General features: G+C 49.5%; 1 protein-coding gene across 1 annotated transcript in view; it reads right to left on the bottom strand.

Annotated features, from left to right (window-relative positions):
• Positions 1-26,201, bottom strand: part of Fhad1 (forkhead associated phosphopeptide binding domain 1) — a 115,022-nt gene that overhangs the window by 17,808 nt on the left and 71,013 nt on the right. The window contains exons 18-26 of the mRNA XM_035439431.1: positions 22,891-22,998; positions 21,789-21,893; positions 14,742-14,915; positions 13,101-13,326; positions 11,031-11,115; positions 8,684-8,790; positions 6,992-7,151; positions 6,562-6,688; positions 542-671 (exon numbers count right to left, since the gene is read on the bottom strand). Coding sequence (XP_035295322.1) covers positions 542-671; positions 6,562-6,688; positions 6,992-7,151; positions 8,684-8,790; positions 11,031-11,115; positions 13,101-13,326; positions 14,742-14,915; positions 21,789-21,893; positions 22,891-22,998 — 1,222 coding nt within the window. The remainder of the gene's footprint in view (positions 1-541; positions 672-6,561; positions 6,689-6,991; positions 7,152-8,683; positions 8,791-11,030; positions 11,116-13,100; positions 13,327-14,741; positions 14,916-21,788; positions 21,894-22,890; positions 22,999-26,201) is intronic.

The following is a 26,201-nucleotide window of genomic DNA, read 5'->3' as shown; positions in this document are numbered from 1 at the left end:
CGTTTTAATCCTCATGACCTCCCTGGCAGATGAGGAAACCAAGGCCTAGAGAGATTAAACGATTTGCCCAAGGCCACACAGCGAGTGTGAGGCTTTGGCCACAAAGCTGTCACTGCAGATGTGAACCTCACTTAAGGCCTTTCAGGCTCAGAGACGGAGATGGGACTTGTCCTGGAACAGCCGATACCCAGTGCCTTGCTCACTTACCAGCTGCCCGTTCTGAGCCAATTGCAGCCTTTCTGAATGGGGTGCTCTTAAGAGGCACCCCCAGGGCTCATCTTCAAGTAGCATTAGACCGTGACAAAGATCCCACCAGGTCACAGCGAAATAAGGAGGAGGACAGTAGTGAGTTTTTCATGTCCTATTTATTTAACATTGGGGCCTGCACTTGACTCTGAGGCGGGGTCTGGCCCATCACTGTTAGTGTGATAGTGTCTTTCCGATTATGAGATGATGGAGACATCCTGGCCAGTCAGCTAGTCCCCAAGGTGCACACCAGGCTCTGGGGCCCCCAATCTGGACTAAGGAGTACAGAACTTACTGGAGGAGTTGGTCTTCTCTAGTTCTTTGACTCGTACTCGCAGTTCCGACAAGGCCTTCTTTTGCTGCTGGATGATTTCCTCGTGTCGAGATCCTTTGCACTTGGCCCCCAGGTCACTGAAGGACTGTTCCTGGAGACAGGGTGGTACAGACAGCAGCTCCCTAAGGGTCCAGCTATTTCCCTCAGATTGCCAGGGACATGAACAATGCCTGTTCAGCAGAAACCCTGTCATTCAGCACTGGAAAATACCATGAGAGCTTCCTCAGAGAAAGGATTTCAATTTTTCATTGCAAATATCAAGTCCCATGTAGGAGGATTTCCAGCTCCTCTTCCTACTTAGTGACACTATAAATATAACATCCCCTAGACTTCTCTGCAGACTTTACTTCTTCTTCTTCTAGTGGTCTTTCATGCCTGTGTCTCCATTTCTTCTTAATTTTTTTTTTTTTTGATACAGAGCCTTTCTAAATAGTCCTGGCTGTCCTGGAACTTACTATGTAGACCATGCTGGTCTTGAACTCAGAGATCTACCTGCCTCTTGAGAGCTGGGTTTAAAGATGTGTGTCCCCACCAAACCCAGCTTTTGGTCTCCATTTGTTAAAAATCTGATCTTGTTCTGAGTAGTAACTTTTAAAAAATAATTATTTTTTATTATTTTTAAAAGTGTGTGTGTGTGTGCACATGTGTGCACAGGTACCTGTGGAAGCCAGCAGAGGGCGTCAGGTTCCATGGAGTGACAGGTGGTTGTGAGCTGCCTGGTGCAGGTGCTAGGAGTAGAATTAAAGGCCTGTGCAAGAGCCACAGGGGACTTAACTGCTGAGCTGTCTCTCCAGCCCCTCCTGTTCTGGTTCTAGGGGGACAGTTTTACTGTTTTATTCTCCTCTCTTCCCTTCTGTGGTGCTGGAGATGGAACCCAGTTTTCATGCACAATAAGTTCTCGCTCTGTTGCTCAGCTATATGCCGGGCCCCAGAAGGGCATTTTCGATGAGACCCACCAGAGGCTTCCATTCACACTGGTCACAAGGCTGGTTTTCTCCTGTCTGCTTGGGGGTACTAGGCAGCCTGGCACTTGGTTGGTCTGGAGAGACCTCTCTCTGAGACTCCAGGATCTTTCTGTGACAATAGACTGTTCCATGCCTGCCTCACATGGTATGACAGCTGCTGGCCACATGCAGACCCCACAGGACCCTTAGAGACTAGAGTGAGGTTTACTCAGGGCACAGACAAGGAAAGTCTTCAAAGGGCATGATCCTTTTAAAGATGAAGTCATGAGAATTTAGGATTTTTTTTTTCCTGTAGAAAAATGAGGAGACGCACCTCAGTCATATGGAGTGCTTATCTACCATGCTCAAGACCCAAGCTCCTTCCCCAGCACTGCATAAACTGAGTGAGGTGACGAGTGCCTGTGATCCCAGCACTTGGGAGGTGGACGTGGAAGAATCAGAAGTTTGAGGTCCTTCCTGGCTACATAGTGAGTTTGAGGCCAGGCTGGGTTACATGAGGTCCTGTCTCAGTTCTTTAGTGATTCATTCAACCATTCATTCACTCATTCCACACCTCGGCCTGCTAAGCTTGCTCCAGGCTCTCAGGCTCCCTCAGGGAGCAACACAGACAAATCCTTGCCATCTTGGGTTTTATACCCCAGTATGAGGAGACAGACAGTGGGGAGGGCACATAGGGAGAGACTGAGTAGATAGGGACAAATGTCACAAGGATAATTAAGTGGGGACCTGGGATGGGGTACTGAGAGTGGTTTTCAGTTGTCAGACAGTTGCTAGGGGGAGGCCTCAGCCAAACTGGCAAGAATGGGAAGAAACCAACGATCTCTCTTTTATAACTATTTTTAAAATAGCAACGCTTGGTTCATTTTAGATTACAGCTATAGATACCGAAGACAGCATATATAGCATGGGGTGAACTGAAATTATTAAAATTTATATAGCTAGGCATCTCTGTCTCTATTTTGTTTTCATTTAAATTCTTTAATTACTAGCCATATTTACATATCCATCCCCCCATTCCCTTGCCCTCCCATCCTCCCATGTTCCCCACCAACACCCCCAACCCATCCCCTAGCTCCTCCCCAGGGACAGTGAGGCCCTCCACCAGGGACCTTCAAAGTCTGTCATATCATTTTGGGGAGGGCCTAGGCCCTCCTTGTTGTATCTGGGCTGCAATAGTATCCCTCCATAGGGATCTATTTTTTTTTAATGTTTTTCCTTTTTAAATTTGTCTCTGAGACAGATTCTACATAGCCCAGGTTGCTCTCAAACTTCCTATGTAGCCAAAGATGACCTTGAACTGGTCCTCTTGTCTCCAGCTTCTGAGTGCTGGGGTTTCAGGCATGTACTGCCATGCTTAGTTTGTGTGGTATTACCGTGTACGTTCAAAGCTTTGTGTCTTCCACAAGCACCCTACCGACTGAGCCCCGTGCCCGGCCCCGTGTCTATCAATCCATTACTAGCTATCCATATTCTGATTCATATTTATGCTCCCCTCCCCTACACTAGACACTGCCCAGGCGCCTCTGTCAAAGACCCAAGCTAAGCTCTCCCGTGGACCTGAACTTTGCACACCAGACGGAAAGCAGTTGAGGATAGCAGTTGAGCATTAGACCACCATCAGTGAGTGAGATTCCCACCACAGACAGAGACCAGGGACAGAGAATCGCTTGCTCTCTTCTGCTGACTCTGGTTGCTTCTTTAAAGCCAATAGGATGATGGGTCCCAGGCCCTGAGCTAGTCACACCCGATCCCTGGGGGGACATACTCAAGGCCCACTTGCTCCTCCTCCAAGGGGCTCAGCAATGCTGTCTGAGGCCCTCGTGGGAACGCTCTCTTCTCCTTGACATTCTGTCACTCACACTGTTACTTCCTTCTGGCTCTGCTCCAAATTTCCCCCTGTGAGGCCTCTTAGCACCAGTGCTGAGAGAACCTCTTTCCTATGATGCTCTTATCTATTGTCTGGTCAGTCGTCCTCCCCCCCTCCCCGCCCCCCCATTGGAAACAAGCCTTGGTTATCTGGGAAAAAGAGTACCTCAAATGAGAAAATGCCTCTATCGGATTGGTCTGTGGGCAAGTCTGTGGGGCCATCTTCTTGATTAATGATTGATATGAGAGAGCCCAGTCACTTCAGGTAGTGCTAGCCCTGGGCAGGTGGTCCTGGGGTGTATAGGAAAGCAGAGTGATGGGCTAGGGAGATGGCCCAGCAGTTAAGAGCACTGACTGCTCTTCCAGAGGACCTGGGTTCAATTCCCAGCACCCACAACTATCTATAACTTCTGTGCCAGGGAATCTGATGCCCTTGTACAGACATACCTGCGGGCAAAACACCAATGTACACAAAATAAAAATAGAAGGAAGCAGGGTGAGCAAGCTAGTAAAAGCAAACCTGAAAGCAATCAGCACTCCTCCATGGCCTGTGCCTCACTCCCGGCCTCTGGGGTTCCTGCTGCCAGTTCCTACCCTGACTTCTTCCATGATGAACGATAAGCTGTTAGGTGAAATGGACCCTTTCCTCCCTAAGTTGTTTTTGGTTAGAGTGTTTATCATAGTGATAGAAAGCAAACTAGGACGGTCTCAAGACCTGCCATAATAGTTCCTCAAGCCCCCTGACCCCACCTTGTCCCCAGGACCTTTTATTCTGTACTGTTTCCTTTCTGTCTCCTCCCTTCCTGCACAGCACACAGGCTTCAGAGGGCAGAGCTGTGGTCCTCCTGGCTGGAGCATGGTGCTCAAGTCTGGAAGGAGTGAAGTCTGGAAGGCTTCCCCAGCCTCTAACAAACAGTACCAGGGCTGCTGGTGGCTGAGGGGACCTGACTAGCCTGGTGTATTGTCCTGAAGCTGGATCACTTAAGGGCTTGGTTCTGTATGGGGCTCATTCACCTGCTGGAGGGCATCTGTTTGTTCCGGAAGGAGCCACTTGAATAGAAGCAGGCAGATGCTGCACTGGGCGGAAGGACAGGCTCAGCAGTCAGGCCAGACTCCCCTAGTCTTTCATGGGAGAGGAAGCACCACGTGACCCTCCTCATGCTCCTCTGGGAACTCTTACTGAGAGAGGACATAGATTCTTTCTCATACAACTCTTGAGCCCTCTGACCCCCTTTGGCTTCGGAAACAGGAAGTAGCCTGGGCAAGGACCACTGTTCCACGAAGGGAGGCTTTTTGCCTTTTATCTTGCATCCTCCCTCCCCCATCAGCCTCAACTTTAATACAGAAACTAAAAGTCACCATTCAACAGGTCTCCCCATGGAACACATGGGTGTGGATGTATGTGTGTGGGGGTGGGTGGTTGCTATGTGTAGGGCACCTTTCCCTGTCTTTAGCACAAGGCCTGATACACAGCAGGTGCTCAGTAGTCTTCGTGGATCACATCTTGCTTTGAGGGCTCAGGATTCCAATAGGAGTGATTGACATTTCCTGTGCCCAGCAGCGCTTCCAGCCACCTGGACCATTGCACTCCTCCTCCTGGTTGCCCTGGGCAACAGGAGCCCCTTCTATTAATGTTCTCTGGACAGTACTCAAGGACAGCTGGCTGGACCTCAAGCCCTTTCATCCTGGCTGCCTGGAGCCCTGGCTCGCTGCTGTCTGGCAGAGGTAGTGTCTTTGTTGAGACATTTGGCCTGGTTTCTTTTGCAGATGATTCATTCTCTCGTTTCCCAAAGCAAAAGGCAAAGGTTATTTTGGACTGGACTCTAGGAATTGGAGGCCTCAAGGAACCACTGCACCCCATAGTCAGCCTACTAGGAGCAATAGCAAATGCCATGGCACCAGGCATGGGGGCAGAGTATGAGGGTCACCTGGTGGAGACTGTTCTCTCTCAGACAGGCTTCCTACTGGATGAGCATCTGTGACTTCCAGGCAGCCACACAGAGAGACCTATCAAGTGACTACCGCAGTATGTGTGTGTGTGGTGCGTGGGTCACATTAACTGCACGGCTCTCTGGGAAGGTCATTTGGTTCTGTGCTGCACAGTTTATCTTGCTGTGTCCCTTGGCCCCAGCAACTTCATAGCCAAACATGAGTTCTACATCTGGGCAACTTATACTAATTATAGCACGAGTTTAAGGGGGGCACAGCTGGACTCCCCATCATCTGGGGACTGGCTGGATAAAATGGGCACAAGATGGAATTCTAAGCAGCCACTTAAACAAACAAAGCAGACTTTTACAGACTTGGTTAAAAAGATGCCATCCAGTAGTGTTTGTGGGCTGGTGAGATGGGATCAGTGGTTAAGAGCGCTTGCTGTGCAAGCGTTAGGGAACTGACTTCAGATCTCTAGCACCCATTTACAAAAGCTAAGCAAGACTGCATGCACCCGTAACCCCAAACCTGGTGGGGATGGGGGCGGGGCAACATCGAAACAGGTTTGCTCACCAGCTCTGCAGGAAAAATATGATGGCATGCTCTAGGTTCAACGAGGGACCCTGTCTCAAGGGCGGTAAGACAGTTAGAGCCAGATAGCCAATAGCCAATGTCCTCCTTTGGCCTCCACACACATGTCTCTCTGTCTTTCTGTCTGTCTCTCTCACACACACACATGAGAGAGAGAGAGAGAGAGAGAGAGAGAGAGAGAGAGAGAGATGAACAAATTGAAGAATTAGCAGAAAATTTCCTTCCAGATGTGTTTGTGGGTTAGCATAAATAAAATGTATTTCTCACCCATTCTCAGAGAAGGGAATTGGTGCACAGTGACTTCCCTAGGGACACCGAATTTCTATGTAAAGGGGTGGGAATTCAACCCCAGGCCAACCTGACCCATGGTGGATCGCCAACCACTACCCCACCACTGCTACAATTCATTATTGTAGGAAGACCTGGTGGCCTCAGGGGAGAGAGCTGCTGGCAGCCTCCACTGTTGATAGTGTAACCATGGAGACTGTGATCATGGGGCAGGACTCTGTCTTACTTTGTCATTTCATGTGAATGAGCAATACTTTGAGAAGCCTTTAACCCTTGGGCTTTTGGTTGTCACCCAAAGCCTGGACCTGCCTTCCCTGAGCCCCAGTCCCAGACACTGACCTCGTGCAAGCTGGAGAATGTATCTGGGTGCACTGGTTCTATCTGCAATGAGATGTCACACCTCTGGCTCAGATTCCTACTCTTCTGCTCCAAGCTCGGGTGGGGTCTATGTTTCTCTTGGGAAGTCCTGGAGCAGAGAGGGACATCACAGGCATCAGGCGGCTCAGGGTTCGCGGACCTTTGCATCCCTCCGTAACCTGGAGGTAAAACTATTTTCATAGGTGACTGAATTCTTTTACACTTCCTGCATTTAAGCTGAGCCGAACTTGGGAGGTTGCCCTTTCCAGAACACAGCGCGGCTGTTTTAATTAGTCTCTGAAGCAATAAAACTCTATCACTCATTCACCCATCAGATTCAGCCAGGGTTTACTGAGCCCCCCTCTGTGTCCGACCCCTGGGGGGGTCACGCCGATCGGGCCCCGGAGCACACCTGAGCGCCTCCCTGAGGAGCCTCAGTTCCCGGTCTTTCTTCTCCACCATGCTGTTTGACTGGGCCACCTTCACTTTGAGCATGCTCAGCTCGCTGCTCTGCTGCTGCACCAGGGCCACTTGTCGATTCAGCTCTATCTTCTGCTTCTCGCTTAGCTCCCCTGGGGGTAACAGGAAGTTGGTGAATGGTTTTCTACCTTAGATCTATGTCATGGCCTATCTGACAGCCCTATGAGATCCATGAGGCAGGTTTGCCCCAGGGTCCTCTGGGGCTCAAGTGCCCCCTAGGAGCTCTACCAGAGCCTCAGCATGTGACGGCAGGTGGCACAGTAAGCCCCTGCTTCTGCCTCGCTATGGTGTTATACAGCCACCAATGACCTCAAACTTCCAATCTTCCTGTCTCCATCTCCTCAGTGCAGGGATCACAGGTATGTGACACCAGCTCACTTTCACTTAGTGCTGGGATTTGAACCCAGGTTCTCATGCAGGCTAGGCAAGCACTCCAACTGAGCCACATACCCACCTGCCTCTGTATCTTTTTGCCCAGGGGTGTTCTCAGGCTCCCGGGGTCTTCTGGGCTATGTTCATGCCAGGTACAACAGTGTTCCATCTACAGCTGGCACAGACAGCTGTTCCTGCTCCTAGCTCACTCTGGTACAATCAGTGCCGGGCACCTCAGTGCCCTCCTGACTGACAGCCTATAGTTCTGGGTACCTCAATGTCCTCTTGACTGACAGCCTACCACATTTCATTTTCTTTCCCTTTGGCTCAAGCTCTACTTTGCTACCAGCATTTACTGGAGTTATGGCTTGATTAGACAAGCTGTAATGGAGTTCCAGTTTTAGGGTCTGCTGCCAGAAAAACACACACTAAGACCTTTGTACTACCTTAAATCTTCAATTGCAGGTCACACGGGAATTACCCTTGGCACCCCCATTTCACAGATTTGGACATCAAGGCTCAGAGAGGCAGAGTCTTGTCTAATGTCCGGGACCTGATTCGCTGTATACTGTGTTATTTCTCTCTTTCCTATCAGAAACCATGGGAATGGCCTCAGGGAGCAAATAATGCTGAGAGTTTGGGGTTCTCAGAGGCTGGGGATGGGTGAGATAATCCCCTTCTCTCCCTCTAGCCCTCCTTTCCACCTCCCTCTTCTGGAATCTGGTTTTGTTACCTCTCAAATCCTATCTGCCTGGGCTTTTTGTCCTGCCAGAGGCTGGGGATGGGAAAGAGAAGGCGGCCACGGAAGCAAGAGGAAGATGTAGAAACACAGTGAAAAGAAGTCTGAGGTGCAGGAAAGACTGAGTCAGGCAGGCTGGGTGTCAGGCAGGAGGGTGTTGACACCGGGCTTTCTCTCCCCTGCCCTGGGCGGCTGATGAGGAAGGAGGTGTGAGGTCTTTTTGCATGATGAAGAGGAGGCTTGTGGGGCCCCTTCATACTGCACCCAGGCTCATGCAAAGGTCCCAGCCCCCTGGGGTAACCTCCCTTCTGCCCTCCCAGAGCTGGAGACTGATCTGCATTAGAATATCTTGGTGCTCAAGGTCCACTAATGTGTGTGATCCCTGGGTGACGGGGCTGCAGGCACACAGGAAAGCAGGTCCATGAGAGGCTCTGAGACCAAGGCTGCTGACTCTGCCTTCACTTCCTTCCTGAGAGGGTCAGGGTGTCAAGTGACCCAGGAACTCAGACCAACCTCTCAGGTCTGACATCCTGCCGTGGGCTTGATTGAGGTCTGTCCTCAGCCTCATGATGACCTCCTGCTGAGACAGGATTTCCTTCTGAGCAGTCAGTAAGTCATCTCTGTAAATAAACAACAACAGGCCCAGTCAGCTGTGCTCAGTCCCTGGTGACTCCTGAGGGGGACTGGAAAGATGGGCCCAGAGAAAAGGCTCAAAATACCTAGGGATGGACCGTGGGACCTCAGCCCAGCCAGGGGACAGGCAGCATTTAAATACTCAAAAGGAACACTGTTTTGATGCACTGTAGCACATTCTGAGATAGCACAAAGGGTCTGCCCGGGCTGAGCTGAGGTCCACATGGCTCTAGTAAGGGTGTCATCTGCCCCTGCATGGGACCTGTCAATACTGGTTGACAGGCCAGTGGGTTTTGTGGAAAGAGGGTGGAAGACTAAGGGGGCACATTCAGGGCTTCCATGAGGATGGGGAGAAAAGGAGGGCTTTCTGTTTGTGCGCTGGCATGCTGGGATCCTGGGCACTGGGGACCAGGCCTAAAGGAGATACGGAAATGTGAATGGATAGATGGCACGTCTGACTTCATGAGAATTGCTATCCCCATTGGAAGGGGAGTTCCACAGGACAGGCACTCACTGGGGACCACAGCATGTAGGTCTGTGAGGGAGAGGGCTGTACATAGAAGCTGGGTTGAGCCTTTGAAGGAGTATGAGGGACCTGGATGGGATACACACTTTTGTGTGCACTTGTATTAGGGGAAGGATGGTACTGAGTAGAAAGTAGTTTTGAGGCCTGTCCCTTGATACTCTCTAGTAAGCTCAGAGGCTTTGGAGGCCCAGGCTCTACACACACACACACACACACACACACACACACACACACACACTGGGTGCCTCTGACTTTCTTGGCGTGAAGATTTAACGCCTCCTTGTTCACACGCTGATCTGCAGTAGCCTTCTGGACTATTGTACTCGTGGCTTGTGGCTTGTTTAATTTTTAGCGGTACCAGATCCAGCCTAGGGCCTCACACATGTAAGGCCAGTGCTCTAACACTGTGGTACATTCCAAGCCCGTTTTGTGTTTTTGAGTAGCCCAGGCTGGCCTCCTATGTACACTTCTGAGCACTGGGATCACAGGTATGTGCCATCACACCTGGACATAAATAGGTTTTGTTTTTCCAAAAATTGTCAATTCCATGAGGTTCCATAGGCTCCTTGACTGTTAGGGTTGGAGAGGAGCTCATTAGCTAGGGCCATTTGGTGCAATTCTTTTCTTCCTCCGTATATTTTATCTATTTGTTTTGTATGTGTGTGTGTGCCATGCTGTACCTGTGGAGGTCAGAGGACAGCTTGTGAGAGACTCTGTTCTCTCTTTCCACCGTGTGGGTTCTGAGGGTCACACTGGGGTTGTCAGGCTTGGCCGAGAGTGCCCTTTTGCCAAGGCATCTGGCAAACTGCTGACCCTTTCCAGAACTCTCCCCTGTAAGTGGTCTCCGAAGGGACCAGCTCCCCATTTCGGCAGCCATAACAGCTGAACATGTGCTTGTCTGACCTTGTCTTAGTCACTAAGAGGTCAGATGCCTGCCTCTCAGCAAGGAACCAATCAGAAGTTAGCTGGTGGTGCTATGCTTTATGGCTCTGGGTGTGCTTTATGGACAAGTGCATAGCAATGATGCGCAGAGCATAGCAACCACCCAGGGAGGGCCTATGGGCCATAACAACCAGTTGGCCAATCAACACAGGGCAAACCCTCCAAGCCTGGAGGCACACCAATCCTGAGCCTGTGCATACCCCTAGACACTCCCCTTATGCTGCCCTACAAGATCTCTATGCAGACGCTTCGAGCTGTCTTTCCTAGCTGTCCGCCATGGTGGGTGGATGAAAGACCCGAGCTAACATGGGGTTAGCTCATTAAACAACTGTAATAAAGCCTCGTGCTGTTTGCATCAAGCTTTCAAATCCGCCTGGTGATTGGGGTGACTGTGGTCCTGGGCTGAGATCCTGGAGGCCTGAGGCTTCCGGGGATCTTACAGTCTCTAATGTAAGCGTGGATCATAAGAATGAGATTCTTCCCAGGGGAGTTCAGGACAGAAAGCAAATCACAGCGCCTGCTCACAGTCCCCATACTGCAGGCATGAACCTCCTACAAATGCAGCTGCTCAGGGAGGCAGCCTGACTCACCCAGGACGGCAAGGCCACCAAGGGTGGATCCTGGCAGACAGCTGCCTGGATCTCCCTATCACATTATCCTCACTTGCAACAGGAACCGAGAAACCTAAGCAACCCTGAGAACACAGATCTGGCTATGTTCCTGTCCCTCTGATGCCTTGAGACCTGCCTTGGTACTTACATCAGGTGGTCGCATGCTGATTCCTTGGTGCTGCTGTCCACGGGGGGTCCTGCTGAGGGCTCTTGGAGCACTCTCTCCTTTTGAGCTGCATGGGGGTGGGGGTTGCCAACATCGTCACAGTCCATTAGCAGTGAACTTTCCCTTTCCCCTCCCCTGTGAGCACACTTGTGTCTCTCACAGTTTATCACAGTGATGTCTGCCCTGAGACTCTCCACATGTACAGTGTAACAGGCTGAGGTGTCTCTCTCTGTGTGAAGTCTGGATGTGGCTTCTGTCTTCTGACATGATGTGTTGACATTTCCTCCCCAGTGTGAGGGTTAAGAAGGTGGAGGCTCGATCTCACCGTGGCGTTAGAGGAGTGAACAGGTTAGATGAGACCATTGTGGTGGGCCCCAGGGGACAGTGGGACAAAGACTAGACAATTCACATTCCTTGTCTCTCATTCTTTTCTACCTTCCCCCTACTTTTATAAAGAGTCTCATGTAGGCCAGGCTAGCCCCAAGCTCACTATGTAGCTGACGATGACTCTGAACTTGATTCTCCTGCCTCCACCCCCCCCCCTGCAGTGCTGAGATTACAGGCCTGCACCACTAGATCCCATTTATGTGGTGACAGATCGAACCCAGGGCTCCCTGCTTGTGAGGCCAGCACTCTACCAACTGAACCACAACCCCAACTTTGCACACCCCTTGTCTCTTGACACGTGACACTCTGTGCTTTCTCAGAGGGCTCTGCTGGCAAGGCCATAGTCAGAAGTAGACCTTCCACCCTGAACCTAACCTCCAACTAAACATCTTTTCTTACTTGCCCATGCCTAGGACTGGGCCGGCAACAACAGAAAATGAGCTAATATGGCTGTGAGCTCTTTCTGGCTCCTGGGTGAGGCAGGGGTCACCAGTGACATTTACAGACAAGGAAGCCATATGAGAATAAGGGACCTGATGGCAATGGCCCAGCCAAGCTTCAAGAGGTACAGCCTTATTGATGGGTCATATCACCTGGCCTTTCTTCTTTCTAGACAAAAGTCTTAAAAGAATTCATGTGTTCTGGCTCCCCATCTTCCCCGCTCACTCCTTTGTCCACTGTCCTCTGCTTTCCAATTCTTACTCAATCCATTATTCACCCAACAAACATGTCCAGTGCCTATTTTATGGCAGACACTTATCTAACGGCAGAAATGACAAAGATGCTGTCACCTTGAGGTCCCATTGAGTAGCCTCACTCTTACCCCAATTCTGGGTTAGGAGTCAGAGCCTGCTGTGTGCCCTCGTTGTGGGGCCCTGCTTACCCCAAGTCACTGTCAGGGCACTAGCTTGGTTACTCACGGGGATATTGGTTGGTTGGGCTATCATGGATCTCCAGTGCCTAAAGGAGGCTGGGGCATCCCAGGTGTGCAAATGGTGCATGAGGTAAGCCTGAGCTCTGTGCCTCCCACTGGGGCCTAACTCGCCTCTGGAGGAACTTTGGCGATGTCTGGAGACACTTGGCCGTGAGGTGGGGGAGGAATGAGGCTTGTCGTAGAGGTCAGGGACGTAGCTAAAGCAGGCACCCTGCCCCCAAGCAAAGCTTATCCAGCACCAAACACCAACAGTGCTGACGCTGAGACCTAGGGCCTGGGGCCTCAGCTTCCAGAACTTTCCACCCAGCGCTTAGTGTCTGTCATGAGTGACCTAGGTCATTTAGGGTGAGTGAGTGGTATAACTGATTGCTGTTTTAGCCTCTTTGGGTTTATTTGGTAGGAGGCCAGTCCTGGCTGCCCAGGAGAGCTGTTAGTAAGATCACAGTGACCAGTGGCCATAGAGTTGGCCCTGGATTGATTTAGTTCTCATGTGGAAAAGACAAAGCCACTAATAGCTGTCTGCCTGTATGCCTCGCCGCCTCACTGGGTTAGCATAAACGATGTCCTAACTCATTGTCGTTACTTTGGTTCCGTTAGGCCTTGGAGGGCTTCTAACATCATGTGTGATGAAGAACTAAAGGGCCAGCAGAGATGGCCTTTCAGATGGGGCCCAGCCCGGGACCACGAAGGGGCTATTAGACACTGGGTTTCTCCCACAGCCCCAGCCCTACCTAACTCATTTTCTTTTAACGTGGCAATCTCCCCTTCTATCTTCCTGTGGTGCTGGGACACCAGGAAGAGCCTTTCCTCCAGGCTCACGATGGTCTTTGAGTGCTGCTTGATTTGTTCTTTGTACACCATGATTTCCCCCTCGAAGCCGAGCTTCTGGGATTCGCGCTCATCATGCAGGGTCTTCATTGACTGCTGCTGCAGCCGAAGCCGCTCCTCCAGTGTGGTCTGGGGAACCACAGAGGGAGATGTAACCTCAGGGGCTGGATTAGATGGCAGCAGTCTGCCTCCTTTGCACATACAGGTGCTAACCATATCCTACCTGAGAGCCTCTGCACACATGTTCCTCCAGGCATCCTTCACCCTCCCTGTATGGCTGACTAGTCTGTCTTCCAGGTCTAATTACCTGCTTCAAGGGAACTTCCTGAACATGTGTTCATGGAGCAGTTCAGACACTTTCTATTGTATTTGTTGTCTTCTCCCTGAGACCTTTATCAACACCTGAAGTAGCCTTTGGTTTCTTGTTTCTCTCCCCTGTGAGTCCCTCAACCCCATACAGCAAAAGCCTGGGATTGAATCCGGGTCCTCTGGAAGAACAGCCAGTGCTCTCAACCACTGAGCCATCTCTCCAGCCCCTGCACTGCAATTCTTATCAACTGAAATTACCAACAAAGGCTCTTAGGAAATCATTCACCACCTGTGACCACCCTCCGCTTTCTGACCCCTCCTGATGTGTGCACCCCAGCCCCCTTTGCCTTGCTTTCCTCTGCTCCTGGATATGCTGGATATGGGGCTCCCAGCTCCCCGCAAGCATGGGTGTTTCACAATCTCTCTGGATCCCCAAATTTATTTTATTTGAGACAGGGTCCTAATCAAGTTGCCCTGCTGGTTTTTGAACTCACGCAGCCCAGGCAGACCTTGAATGTATGTTTCTCCTTTCTCAGCCTCCAGAGGAGCTGGGATTACAAGCCTGGCTCACTAGGTCCAGCAAGGTCATCTTTCTCAACAGGGGTGATTTTTTGCCTCTAAAGGACCTTTGGTAGTATCTGTCTCAGTTAGAGGTGGGGAGAATGCTGTTTACTGTCCATAAAGCACAGGACAGTCCCTGAAAAGAAAGGTACCTGGCCCAGAAAGTCAGCAGTGCGGGCTGGGCAAGCCAGGTCTCAACCTCTCCTCCCCACTCTCCTGCTACTATGTCATAGTTATGATTTCTATTGCTGTGATGACACTACCCAAACAAAAGCAACTTGTCCAGGAGAGGGTTCATTTCAGCTTAGCACTCTCAGATCACCCGCCACGGCTGAGGGAAGTCAGGGCAGGAATCTGGAGGCAGGAGCCATGGAAGAGTGCTGCTTACTGGCTTGCTCCCCATGGCTTGCTCAGCCTGCTTCCTTCTAGAACCCAGACCACCAGCCCAGGGGTGGCACTGCCCAAGAGTGAGCATGGCCCTCCACATCAGTCATCAGTCATCAATCAAGAAAATGCACCCCAGACATCCCCACAGGTCAATCTGGTGGGGGCGTTTTCTCACCTGAAGCTCCCTTTTCCCAAACGACTCCAGCTAGAATCAAGTTGATAGAATACTAGCCAGCACGTGCTGCCATCTCCCATGGTGGAAGCTTACCGTTTTCAGAACAACTCACCATTTTTATCTTGGTCATTTTGAGCTCGCCTACTGTTTCATTTAACTTGAGGGAAAGGTTCTCGGCTTTGAGACTCTCGGCTGTCTTCATCTGCTGAGCCTCCTCCACCATGGCCAGGGCAGTATTTAATTTATTATTTAAGATGTCCTCTTTTTGTCCCTTTGAGTCTATCTCCTAGACAAACAGCAAACACCAAGTTAACGTCTGGGGATTAAATATTTACTCTTCTGTCCTTATTTCCCTAGGCCGTTAAAGAGGACACAGACTCCACCATTGATACGTCTTAAGTCCACAGCCCAAGGATTTTCTGGAAGGTTCCAATTACTGCAGAACTCTTTTTTTTTTTTTTTTTTTTTTTTATCATTAGAGGAGATCTGTCTCCTTGATTTCTGGTCTCTGAGCCCTATTCTGTCACCTGGAGCCCTTGACTCAGTTTTATTTCTCTTTTATGAGACAGCCCTTTAAATATTTGAGGAGGGTTGTCATGTCTCTCTCTAAATTTATTTTCCAGGATAAATGTGCTAAGTGCCTTCACCCTTCACCACACAACCTGCCCTGGAGACTCTCTGTTCCGCACTCCAGGTCCCTGGCCAGAAAGCACCCCAGTTGCCAAGTCTTTGGCATAGCTTATGCCTCCCCTGGAAACCCCTTCATCCATTTTTATCACAATCCTACTGTCCCCGTGGAGACCCTCCTCCAAGGACTGGAGTGTGCTCCTGCCAGGCCCTGTGCTGAGGTCTCAAACATTTTTTTTAAATGTGGATGTGTTTGAGTATACATGGGTGCACATGTGTGTACAGGTACGTGTGTGCACGCACACACTCACACTAGTGTGTGGAAGCCCCAGGGTAACCTCTGGTGTCACGGCTCAGAAATGTGATCTACTGCTTTTGAAACAAGGTTTCTCATTGGACTGGAGCTCACCAATTAGGCTAGTCTAACTGGCCAGCAAGCAAACATCAGGAATCGTTTTGTTTTTGAATCCCAGAGCTTGGTGTGCACAGTACATGCTCTTAACTGCTGAGTCAGCTCCCGTGGCTGGCTTTTTATGTGGTTTCTGGGGATTGAACTCAGGTCATTGTGCTTGCTTGGCAAGCACTGTACCTACTGAGCTGTGACCACAGTCCCATGAAATGTGACCTTGAGACACAGTCCTGGGTGCTTTCACAAGCTGCTATTGCTAGTGTGGGTCAGCTTCTCCTTCCTGGAAGGTCACGAGGGAGCAGGGACTGTGAGGAAGGGTACTGACATCCTGGGGTCCAAGCATCGACACTCACATATAGCACTTTATGCTAAGAATGGAGAGCTGAAAGCCAAGTTGTTTAGCCAAACATCTTTTACTTATTTGTTTACTCATTGTTGTTATCATTGTTTTTTTAGTGACAAAGCTGAAACAACCTGGGCTGGCTTTAAACTCATGAGTTTCTGTTCTTGGCCTCCTGAGTGCTGGGATTACAGGCTTGTGCCACCAATCATTTTCTTTCTCTTTCTTTCTTTCTTTCTTTCTTTCTTTCTTTCTTTCTTTCTTTCTTTCTATTAGAAACAAGCTTGTTTTACATGTCAATCCCAGTTCCCTCTCTCTCCCCTCCTCCCCTGCCCCCCCACCGACCCCCAGCCCACCAATCATTTTCTATACCCATGCAAAGTGGGAAACAACCCCAGTAGAGGGAGGGACCAACAATCCAGGGTCCATCCCACATAGGGCAGATTGAGGACATTCTTCAGTGACAGGCAGTGGGAGGTGGTTCAGTGACATGGAGATGTTTGAGAAATATGTAATGTTATCAAAATAGTTCCCGAAGCAGTAGGCAGCGTGCCACTATCTTGGTAACGAGTCGGCATCACCCACATCTATGATAACAGCACAAAGGCATCCACCCCAGTGAGCATCACATCTGAATGTCAGCCGCGATAGCTCTGCTCCGCAGAAGCAGGGTCAATGTTGAGGCACTTCTGGGAGATTTTCTGTATTTGTCAAATATTCTAGGAGGAGTGGGGCTCCTTTGTGATCAGAAAAGAAAGCAGATGTATTCTGCAAAAAGAAAAATACAAGCCCTACTGTTCCCAGGCTGTCCCTGTACTTCACTGGGATTCACTTCCTGGTCTTTGTCTCAGAGGCTTTGGGAAGAGCTTGACATCACTTTGGTACAGAGGGACTTCAGGGGACAAGTAACCTTGCCTAAGAGGACTTAGATACAGAACTGCTTGACACCTGTGCTCAGTGGATTCCTCCAGGTGTCCCTGAGAACCACCACGTTTGTCTCTGTACTGCACCATGAAGCTGGCCTGTGTGAGGTGAATGGCTGTCAGCCATCTTTGCTCCACACCCACAGGTCTGGGAGAGACCCGCTGTCAGCCATCTTTGCTCCACACCCACAGGTCTGGGAGAGACCCGCTGTCAGCCATCTTTGCTCCACACCCACAGGTCTGGGAGAGACCCGCTGTCAGCCATCTTTGCGTCACATCCATGATACTGTAAAGACCACGTTGGCCATCTTTGCGTCACATCCATCCAACATGACCAGCTAGCTGTAGGTCGTCTTTGCTTCATGGTCATAGGTCTAAAGAAGACTCATTGTCAGCCCTCTTTGCTCCATACCCACTAAGCTGAAGCTATTTTTCGGCTATATTTTCTCTCTTTTATCTGTTTCCTATGTAGATAACATCAACTTTTTCTTTCTTTTCTTTTTAAACAGGGTTTCTCTGTGTAACAACCCTGGCTGTCCTGGAACTCACTCTGCAGACCAGGCTGGCCTCAAACTCAGAAATCCATCTGCCTCTGCAAGTGGCATTCATTTGTGCTTTCATTCCAGGTGTGTGCCACAATGGCCAGTTTGATGTCAACCTTTTGATTGCCCTATTGTGAATATAAATAAGGTTGTGTATAAATAAGTCACTCTAGGTCTGAGTAGTTTTTCGTTTTGTTTTGTTTTGAGTCTCATGTAGCTCAGGCTGGTCTTGAACTCCCTCGGTGGCTAAAGATGACCTTGAAGTCCTGATTCTTCTACCTCTATCTCCCAGTGCTAGGATTGTAGGTGTGTGCCATCAAGCCAGGTTTATGAGCTACTGGGGATGGAACCCTAAGCAAGCACTCTACCAACTGAGCTAAATGCCCTCAAGTAATCTTTCTATTCTGACAGCCTTGGGGTCTTCCCCTTGCATGTATATGCTAGTTTTTTTGTTTTGTTTTGTTTTTGTTTTTTTGTCTTCCTTTTGAAAACAACATCTATTCAGGGGGCTAGAGAGGTAGCTCAGTGGTTAAGAGCACAGCTGCTTTCCCAGGGGGCCCAGGTTCAATTCCCAGTACCCATATGACTTACAACCATCTTAACTCCAGTAATGTTCTCTGCTGGCACCACACACACGCACAGGTAAAACACTCATACACACATAAAAAATAAAGTAACTTTTTTTTTAAAGGAAGAAAAATGTCTGTTCAGGACAGTTATGGTGGTGCCAGTCTATAATTCCAGTTACTTAAAAGGCTGAGAGGCAGGAGGATGGCAGAATTGAAGCCAGCCTAGATTACATAGTGAGTTCAAGGTCAATTTGGGCAAATTAGTGAGAGACCATTTCAAAAATAAAATAAAGTTGGATGTAGCTCAGTGGAAGAGCACCTGGCCAGTGAGTGTGAGGCCCTGGGCTCCATTGCCCAGCAGCATAAAACAAAACAAGCCAGTCTGTGGGTTACCTGCGTGTGTTTCAGTTGGGCCACTGGCTGTCTTTCCATTGAGCTATCTGAATTCCTCAGATGGTTTAGAGATTAACCAGACCTGTGTCTGGCAAGCATTTCCTGCCCAATCTGGGGGCTGCATCTGCATACTGTTTCCTCTCCCGAAAGCTTTTAACTTGTCCAGTTTTGTTTTTGCTTCCTGGGTTTGGGGCTTGAGAAGGGGGTTGTCTGCAGAATCCCCAGAGTCACACAGGGTCTGCTTTGCAGTTGGGTATTCTGTCCTAGTACGTGGTGGGTCCCTTTGGGGTAGGGTGTTACCGCTCCTCCTGATGTGTTTGCTGTCACCTGCCAGTTCTAAAGTTTCCCAGTGACTGCTTTTGGTGTCCTGATCTAAGGCTGCAGCTAGGGATGTTTCTTGTTGTCTTGCAGAATTCTTTTGATGACAGCCCTTTGTGGAAGGCACTCTGTGGGGCCCGCACCTGGAAGGGCTTCGTCTTCCATGTGCTTCCATGTGCTGTGGGCTTGAACCTAGGGTCTTGCACATACTAGGCAAGCACTGTATCTTTGAACTCTATCTTTAGCTCTCTTTTTACTTTTGATTTTGAGATGGGATCTTACCAACTTTTCCAAGCTAGCCTTGAGCTCACTTTGCAGCCCAGACTGGTCCTGAGTAGCTGGGATTTCAGGCTTGCACTAACAGCCCTGTTGAGCTTGTTCTACTTTTGTGTAGTGACTGCACAACCAGCAGGTTTTTCCTTGCTCTGTTACTGCTGGAATAAAATTGCAGTTTATTGATTCATGGTAGACTTTTAAAAAAAGATTTACTTTTATATGTATGGGTATTTTGTCTGCCATTATGTATGTACACTGTTTGTGTGCCTGGTGCCCATGGAAGCCAGAAGAGGGCATTGGATCCCCAGAAACTGTAGTTATGAATGGCTTGAGCTGCCATGCGGGTGGCAGGAATCAAACCCAGGTTCTCTGTAAGAGCAGCCAGTATTCTTAACTGCTGAACCATCTCTTCAGTCCTGATATACATATACATATGTTACGATAAATCTTTCCACCAAAAGCCGCCTGAGCCCCACCACCACATGTGAGCTTTATGCCAGCCGCCTGCCCGAGTTAGGCCCAAATGAATACACAGAAACTTGTATTAGGTACAAAGCTGCTTGGCCAATGACTAGGATTCTCATCTGTTAGCTCAGTCTTAACTATCATAAATCTATATATTTAATAAGACTTATTGGATGCCTTATTGGCGTCTCTCCTTGCCGGTGGATCACATTGTGCTGCTGGAGCAGGAGTGGAGGGGAAAAGAGGGACGCTTCCTGTTTCTCCTTCGCTTAAATATGAGTCTCCTTGCTATGTCACTTCCTGCCTGGATCACACTTCTCTACTATATTTCCCAGAATCCTCTTGACTCCTAGTCCTGCCTAACTTGCCGTTTCATTGGCCAAACAGTATTTTATTTAACAGTCCATAAGATATACATACAATGGTGGGTGGATGGGGTGGGGGGTAGGTTGGGGTGGGGGAGGAGGGATGGGGGTGAGGGGAGGGAGAGGGAGAAGGGACTTACATGTGAAACAAGCTTGTTCCCTAACTAGAACTAATAAATAAATAAATAATAAAATACACATGATAAAAAAGGTAAACATACACAGTACATTCCCCATCATACATATGTGTATGCTATGTATATATGTATTTGTATGTATATATGTATTTCATTATATATATATATATATATATATATATATATATAAACATTAGTCTCATTACTAGCTTATCTTCTCTAAACAATTTAAATTCTCTTCCTAACCCATCCCTTACTCACTTACCCCACCCCCACCACTTACTGACTCATTCTGCAACATTCCAGGGTGTATTAGACAGCTCCCATGGTCAGTTCTCAGTCTGACTCCAGGACCCCCCCTGAGTTCTTGGGCCTTGCCTTACTTTGCTGGACTCTGCCTCCTCTGGACACCCATCCATCAGCTAAAGCTGCCTATCAGAGTGGGGTCAGAGCAGCTGTACCATCCCCAGGGCTTTGCTGACACTGTTTCTCCTTAGGTGGTGGTGCTCCCAATGCTCCAGAGTCATTGGGTAGCTTGTTGAAAACATAGATTCCAGCCGGCAGAGGTGGTGCACGCCTTTATTCCCAACACTCGGGAGGCAGAGGCAGGTGGATCTCTGTGAGTTCAAGGCCAGGCTGGTCTACAGAGAGAGTTCCAGGACAGCCAGGGCTACACAGTGAAACTTTGTCTCAAAAAACCAAAACCAACCAACCAAACAAACAAACCAGATTCCAGACAATGTGTGGGTGCCTGTGTTTAAAGAAAACCACACAAAATGAAGGCATAGACACCCTTCTTAGACCAGCAGGCCAAAAGATCCTTTCTATACATGTTTACCTATTGAAATTTAATTCACAATTGCTAGATTGGATGTTGCTCACCTACTTTGACTGAAATATTGGTCAAGGTGCGTGTGTGTACACATGTGTGTGAATGTGTCCTTTACATGACAGAGACCCAGGGTGAGTGAATCTCTGCAGTTTGTGAGATGCATGTAGCCACCTCCTCTTCACCCACCATGCTAAGATTGGAGGTCTTAACAGGGACACATCTCAGTTTGCAAGGTGATGGCTGCTATGGCAAGCTCTGCCAGGAAAGGGACATAGAAATGACTGTATGTCCCTTCTCTGTCATCCCTGCCTTACCTTACATAAAGCTAAAGTATAGTGGAAGAAGTAGGTAAGGATGAAGGGTTTGGGAGTTCTGGGTTCGGATCCTGCCAGGAGCCTGTAACAGTCACAGGAGCAGCTGACATTTGCAGCACACACTGTGTGGGTCTATGTGCTATGAGAGCATAAGCTTACAAAAGCGGAGACCCCGAGCCAAGAATCCCGTCCCCTAATAAAGGCTGGCGACCGCCGCCTGGGACGTGTCACCCTATGATTGGCTGCAGCTCATCGGACCATATGACGCCCCGGAAGAGGCAGAGACCAAGGGATGGAAAGTTACCCAGCGCCTGTGCATTAACTTGTTTACATTCGGTGCCTGCCGGATGCAGGCGCCATCTTGTAATGGAGAATGCAGGGACGGCTCCCTACACCAGGAGCCTGTAACAGTCACAGGAGCAGCTGACATTTGCAGCACAGACTGTGTGGGTCTATGTGCTATGATCAATGTCATGTCTCACCACTGAGTGAGACTGGCTGTGTTTCATATGTGGGAGCACCAAGGCCCAGAGACAGTGAGTGACTTTCCTAAAGTCCCACAGCAGAAGGAGGATTTGAACCCTGACTGCCTGGCTGCAGGGCCTGGCAGGTCCGAGGGCACCATGGGCCTCTCATCTGAGAGTCATACCTCTTTTTGCTTGGTCAGGCGGTTCTCCAGGTCCTGTATTCTCCTCTTTTCCTTCTCTAGGGTGTCTCGAATTTTGAGTCTCTCATAGTTGATGCTCTCTGAGACCTGGAAGTCAAACAGGGGTGTGAGGGTGAGAGCAGAGGAAGGGGGTGGCGGTTTGAATAAGAGGCCCCCCCCCAGGCTCATACAGCTGTGGTCTTGTTGGAGGAAGTGTGTCCCTGGGGAGTGGGCTTTAAGGCTTCGAAAGCAAATTCCAGGCTCAGTCTCTTGCTTTCTGCCCTTGGACTGGGATGTGGCTCTCAGCTATGCTCCAGCAACGTGGTGAGTGCTGCCATGGTTCCCCCCACATTGTCCACCCCCACCTCTGCCATGATGATAATGGACTAAAATCTCTGAAACTCAATTAAATGCTTTCTTTTTATAAGAATTGCCTTGGTCATGGTGTCTCTTCATAGCAATAGAACAGTGACTAAGACAGAGGGCAAACTCACTGCAAGGGGACGCCAAGGTGAGTCACCATTGACACTAGTGACTCTGGGTTTGGGACAAGAACTAAGGAACCAGGATGTGAGGTGAGAGGAAATGATGAGGCTGGGTGGGGGGCAGGAAGCCATGTGTCAGTTAGTCACAGAAGCATAAGGGGGGGGGGATCTCCTTGTTCCTGTTCCCAGACTGGCATCAATAAACAACATGGTCACGAGTGCTCTGTCCTGTTACTGGGTGTTGAGCCACTGTCTAACCTGGTAGGTGTTGGCACTAGGACAGGTTCACTCTGGAAAGTCCCTGGCTTTGGGAAGGTGGAGCAGAGTGGCAGGTCTTGGAACAAGTTTCCTATTCCAGCAGCTACAACTCCTGGTAGCTCCAGAGAAGGGCTGTCCATACTTTATGTACAGTGACTTTTGTCCCACAAAGAGATCATTTCAGTTTGCATTTTCCAGAGGCCCTGGAGGGGCCTGAGCTCCAGGGATCCTCCCTGGACAGCTAGTGAGTGGCAGGTGTTGGTCACTTCCTGCAGGGGTGCTGCAGCAGCGTGACCATGGGACTGCAGTGCTGGTAGGCACACATGGCTGGATGTTCTCCAGAGGGCCCTGGCTGCTCCTACCTCCTTCTGCTGGGTCAGCTGATTCTCCAGGTCTTGTGTCTTCCTTCTTTCTGCCTCCAGCACTTCCCGTACTTTTCTTTTCTCATGAGCCACACTGTCTTCCAAGACCTGAAAGGCATGGCCAGTCATACCAGCATCCAAGTTAAGGCTAACAGCTAAGATAGGTGGCTATGTTACCCTTGGGATGACCTCACCCCCATGGTGCTCCTACTGAGGAGCTGCTGCTAGGAGCTCTTTTTATAGACAAGGAAACCAGGGGTCAGAAGAGGTGGGGACCACACTGTCTGTCAACAGGGAGGCCAGGGCCCTGAACAGAGCATACACATAGGCTGTGTGCAGAGGCTCTGGAAGGAGACCAGCGGGCATAGGGGCCCAAGTTCTAAAAGAGAAGAATCCCATTGATGGTGGACTCTCCAACCAGTGAAGCGAATTTCTGAAGGAGATTCGGTGTCAGGAGGATGCAAGTGTGGGGAAGAATGAGCCAGTTGCACCTCCTACAAGGTTCGTGAGCCTTGCAGGGATGGTGCTGTGTGCTGAGACAAGGGAGGAGGTCTGGGCTGGTACTCTGCTGTCCCTAGACACAGGGTTTCATCTGGTCCATTTCTTGCTGTGGTTACTCTGCTAATGGATTCACTGAAGATTCCACCTCCAAAGGAGGGTAGCTATGGTCCTAGGACAGTATCTGAAATCCCCCAAAAAAGTCGCCTCATCGCCTCAGCTTTCACAGGGTCTCCCTCTAAGTCCCAACTGGGCATCAGGTATTTGGAATTTGTAACACGATTTCCACTAGAGTCTATAAGGGGAGGGGATTAGCCTTCAGAAGGCCTTTAACCCACTAGAGGTAGAGGGGAGTTACACTGGTATACCAAGATGGTTTTATGTGGTTCATGCTTGTGATCCTAGTACCTGGAGGTGGCAGAAGGAGGATCAGGGTTTCAAAGGTCATCCTTGGCCATATAGAGAAGTTTGAGGCCAGTTAACAAAGGTTAACAGATCCTTTGTAAAAAAACAAAACAAGACAAAACAAAACAAAACAAAACAACAACAACAACAAAAAACAAAGCACAACTAACAACCAAAAACCAAAACCAAAAACCCAAGAAACAAACAAACAAACAAAACAACCCACTGAAGGTGGCTCAGTTCTTCCTGGGAAGAAACTATGGCCAGGCCTTCTCAGAGGTGCCTGAAGTCTGGTGTAACCAACCCCAGCTCCCCTCTTCATGATAATTAATTTTTTTTTTAAGGCAGGCAGGGTCTTATGCTGCAGCCCTGGTTGGTCTGCAACTCTGCATGTAGACCAGGGGCTGGCCTCAAACTCCCAGAGATCCACCTGCCTCTGCTGTCTGAGTAGAGATTAGATGTGCGTCACCACACCCGGCCCAGACGCGTAAACTTTTCTGACTCCCCATCACCTTGGAATCTCTAAATTCAAGGGCCTGGCCAGCCCTTGGTGACTCTTGGAAGGCATCCAGCTGAGGAGATTCCATGGAGACCCACCTGCCACCTCCTGACCCTGCCTGGAGACATGACTCAAAGGCAACCCTTGGTGACACTATTTGCTGAGTGCTGAGGAGCAGCTGTGTGAGAGACTGTACGCAAACATCTCCCCGGGGCACATCAGAGGGAGGGAGATATGTTCTCTCTCGTGGAAGGCAGGCAAGCACTCTACTTGAGTAGGCTGTGTTGTCAGGAATCGCTGGAGGTGTGTGTGTGTGTGGGGGGGTAGGGGTGGAAGTAGGGGTGGGGGTGGGTGGAGGCTATGTCCAAGTGCTGGGAGGCCTGGCTGTAGTGATAAAGATACCACAGATCAGTGACACTTTGGGGTCAAACGTTTGGTGGTTCATTATCTCTGGCCTTCATGGCTTCCTTCCAGAAGGGAGGTGTGGATAGACTCAAACTTGCATCTTATATGGCTACAGAGCCCACACCCTTCAGGACTGAGGGATTATCAAAAGCTCATGGGTAGTTTTGTTTTTTTTTAATTTTATTCTTTGCTCTTTGGGGGTCTGTCACCCAGCTCCCAAATATATACAAGGAGACTTACTCTTACTCATAAATGCCCAAACTTAGCTTGGCTTATTTCTAGCCAGCTTTTTTTAAATTGTCCCACCTACCTTTTGCCTCTGGGCTTTTATCTTTCTCTACTTTATACACCTTTCTTTACTTTTTACTCTGTGGCTTGCTGTGTAGCTGGATGGCTGGCCCCGGGAGTCCTCTCCTCCTGTTCTTGCTCCTCTCTCTCCTCCCTTTCTCCTTCTATTTATTCTCTCTGCCTGGCAGCCCCACCTCCCCTCTCCCCTCTGGCTATTGGCCACTCAGCTCTTTACTAGACCAATCAGGTGTTTTAGATAGGCAAAGTAACACAGCTTCACAGAGTTATAACAAATGCAACATAAAAGAATGCCACACATCTTTGCATCGTTAAACAAATGTTCCACAGCATAAACAAATGCAACAGCTAATATTCCGCAACACATAACGTGTAAAAGGATCAGGGGGGTTTGAGACCGACCACAAGCTAAATGCCAACTGACAATGTGACAGGTCTTTCATGTGGGCTAGAGTTTGGGCACAGAAACACAGCCTCTTCCATGAGGAGGGGAAAACCCTTTTCCCAGGCATCTCCCGCTGGAGGATGGAGTTTGGTTTTGGCTACTGTTCTTTAGGAAGAGGACAGGTGATGTATTGCCAACTTCAAAGCTTATGAGAGGGCAGAAGCCTAGAGAACTACCCCCACTGCTGCCTCGGGGATCTATTCCAGCCTCCCCAGCCCCACTTTCTCCAAAGTGGAAATAAGGGCCAGAGTTTTTTGACTTTTCAAGGGAGAACGGAAATCTGGATTTTCAAATATATATTCCGAGTCCAAACCAAAACTTTATTCTAGGCACAACACATCTACAGGCCCTTTCATCCATTGAACTACAGGCCGGTGACTCCTGGAGCATGGAGCAGGTGTGGGAAGGCCATCCAGACCAGGCTCCCAGCCTACTGTGCAAGGCAGGGGACTGGGGTGGAGTGTGGTGTTGGTGGCTGGGAAGGATCTAGGAGCTGGTGCCTGGCTTTTAAACATCTAGACTGCTGGATGGAAGAGGAAGCCTGAGATGGGTTGGTGATGGTCACCCTTTGGCCAGAAAGAGCTTGACTCATCCCAGCCCAAGGAAACTTTCCTGTCAGCTCTGGGCATCCCTCTGCTGGTGCTGGTGCTGAAGATGGGTGAGTTTAGGATGCTGGTGAATTGTTCTCTCAAGATCCTGTCATTGCCTATGGGATGCTTCGGAGCAGACATGTGTGACTGCTGCCCCGACCTG

This window comes from Cricetulus griseus, chromosome 2, assembly GCF_003668045.3.
Source record: "Cricetulus griseus strain 17A/GY chromosome 2, alternate assembly CriGri-PICRH-1.0, whole genome shotgun sequence".
Taxonomy (NCBI): domain Eukaryota; kingdom Metazoa; phylum Chordata; class Mammalia; order Rodentia; family Cricetidae; genus Cricetulus; species Cricetulus griseus.
This window is presented reverse-complemented; position numbering and strand designations above follow the sequence as displayed.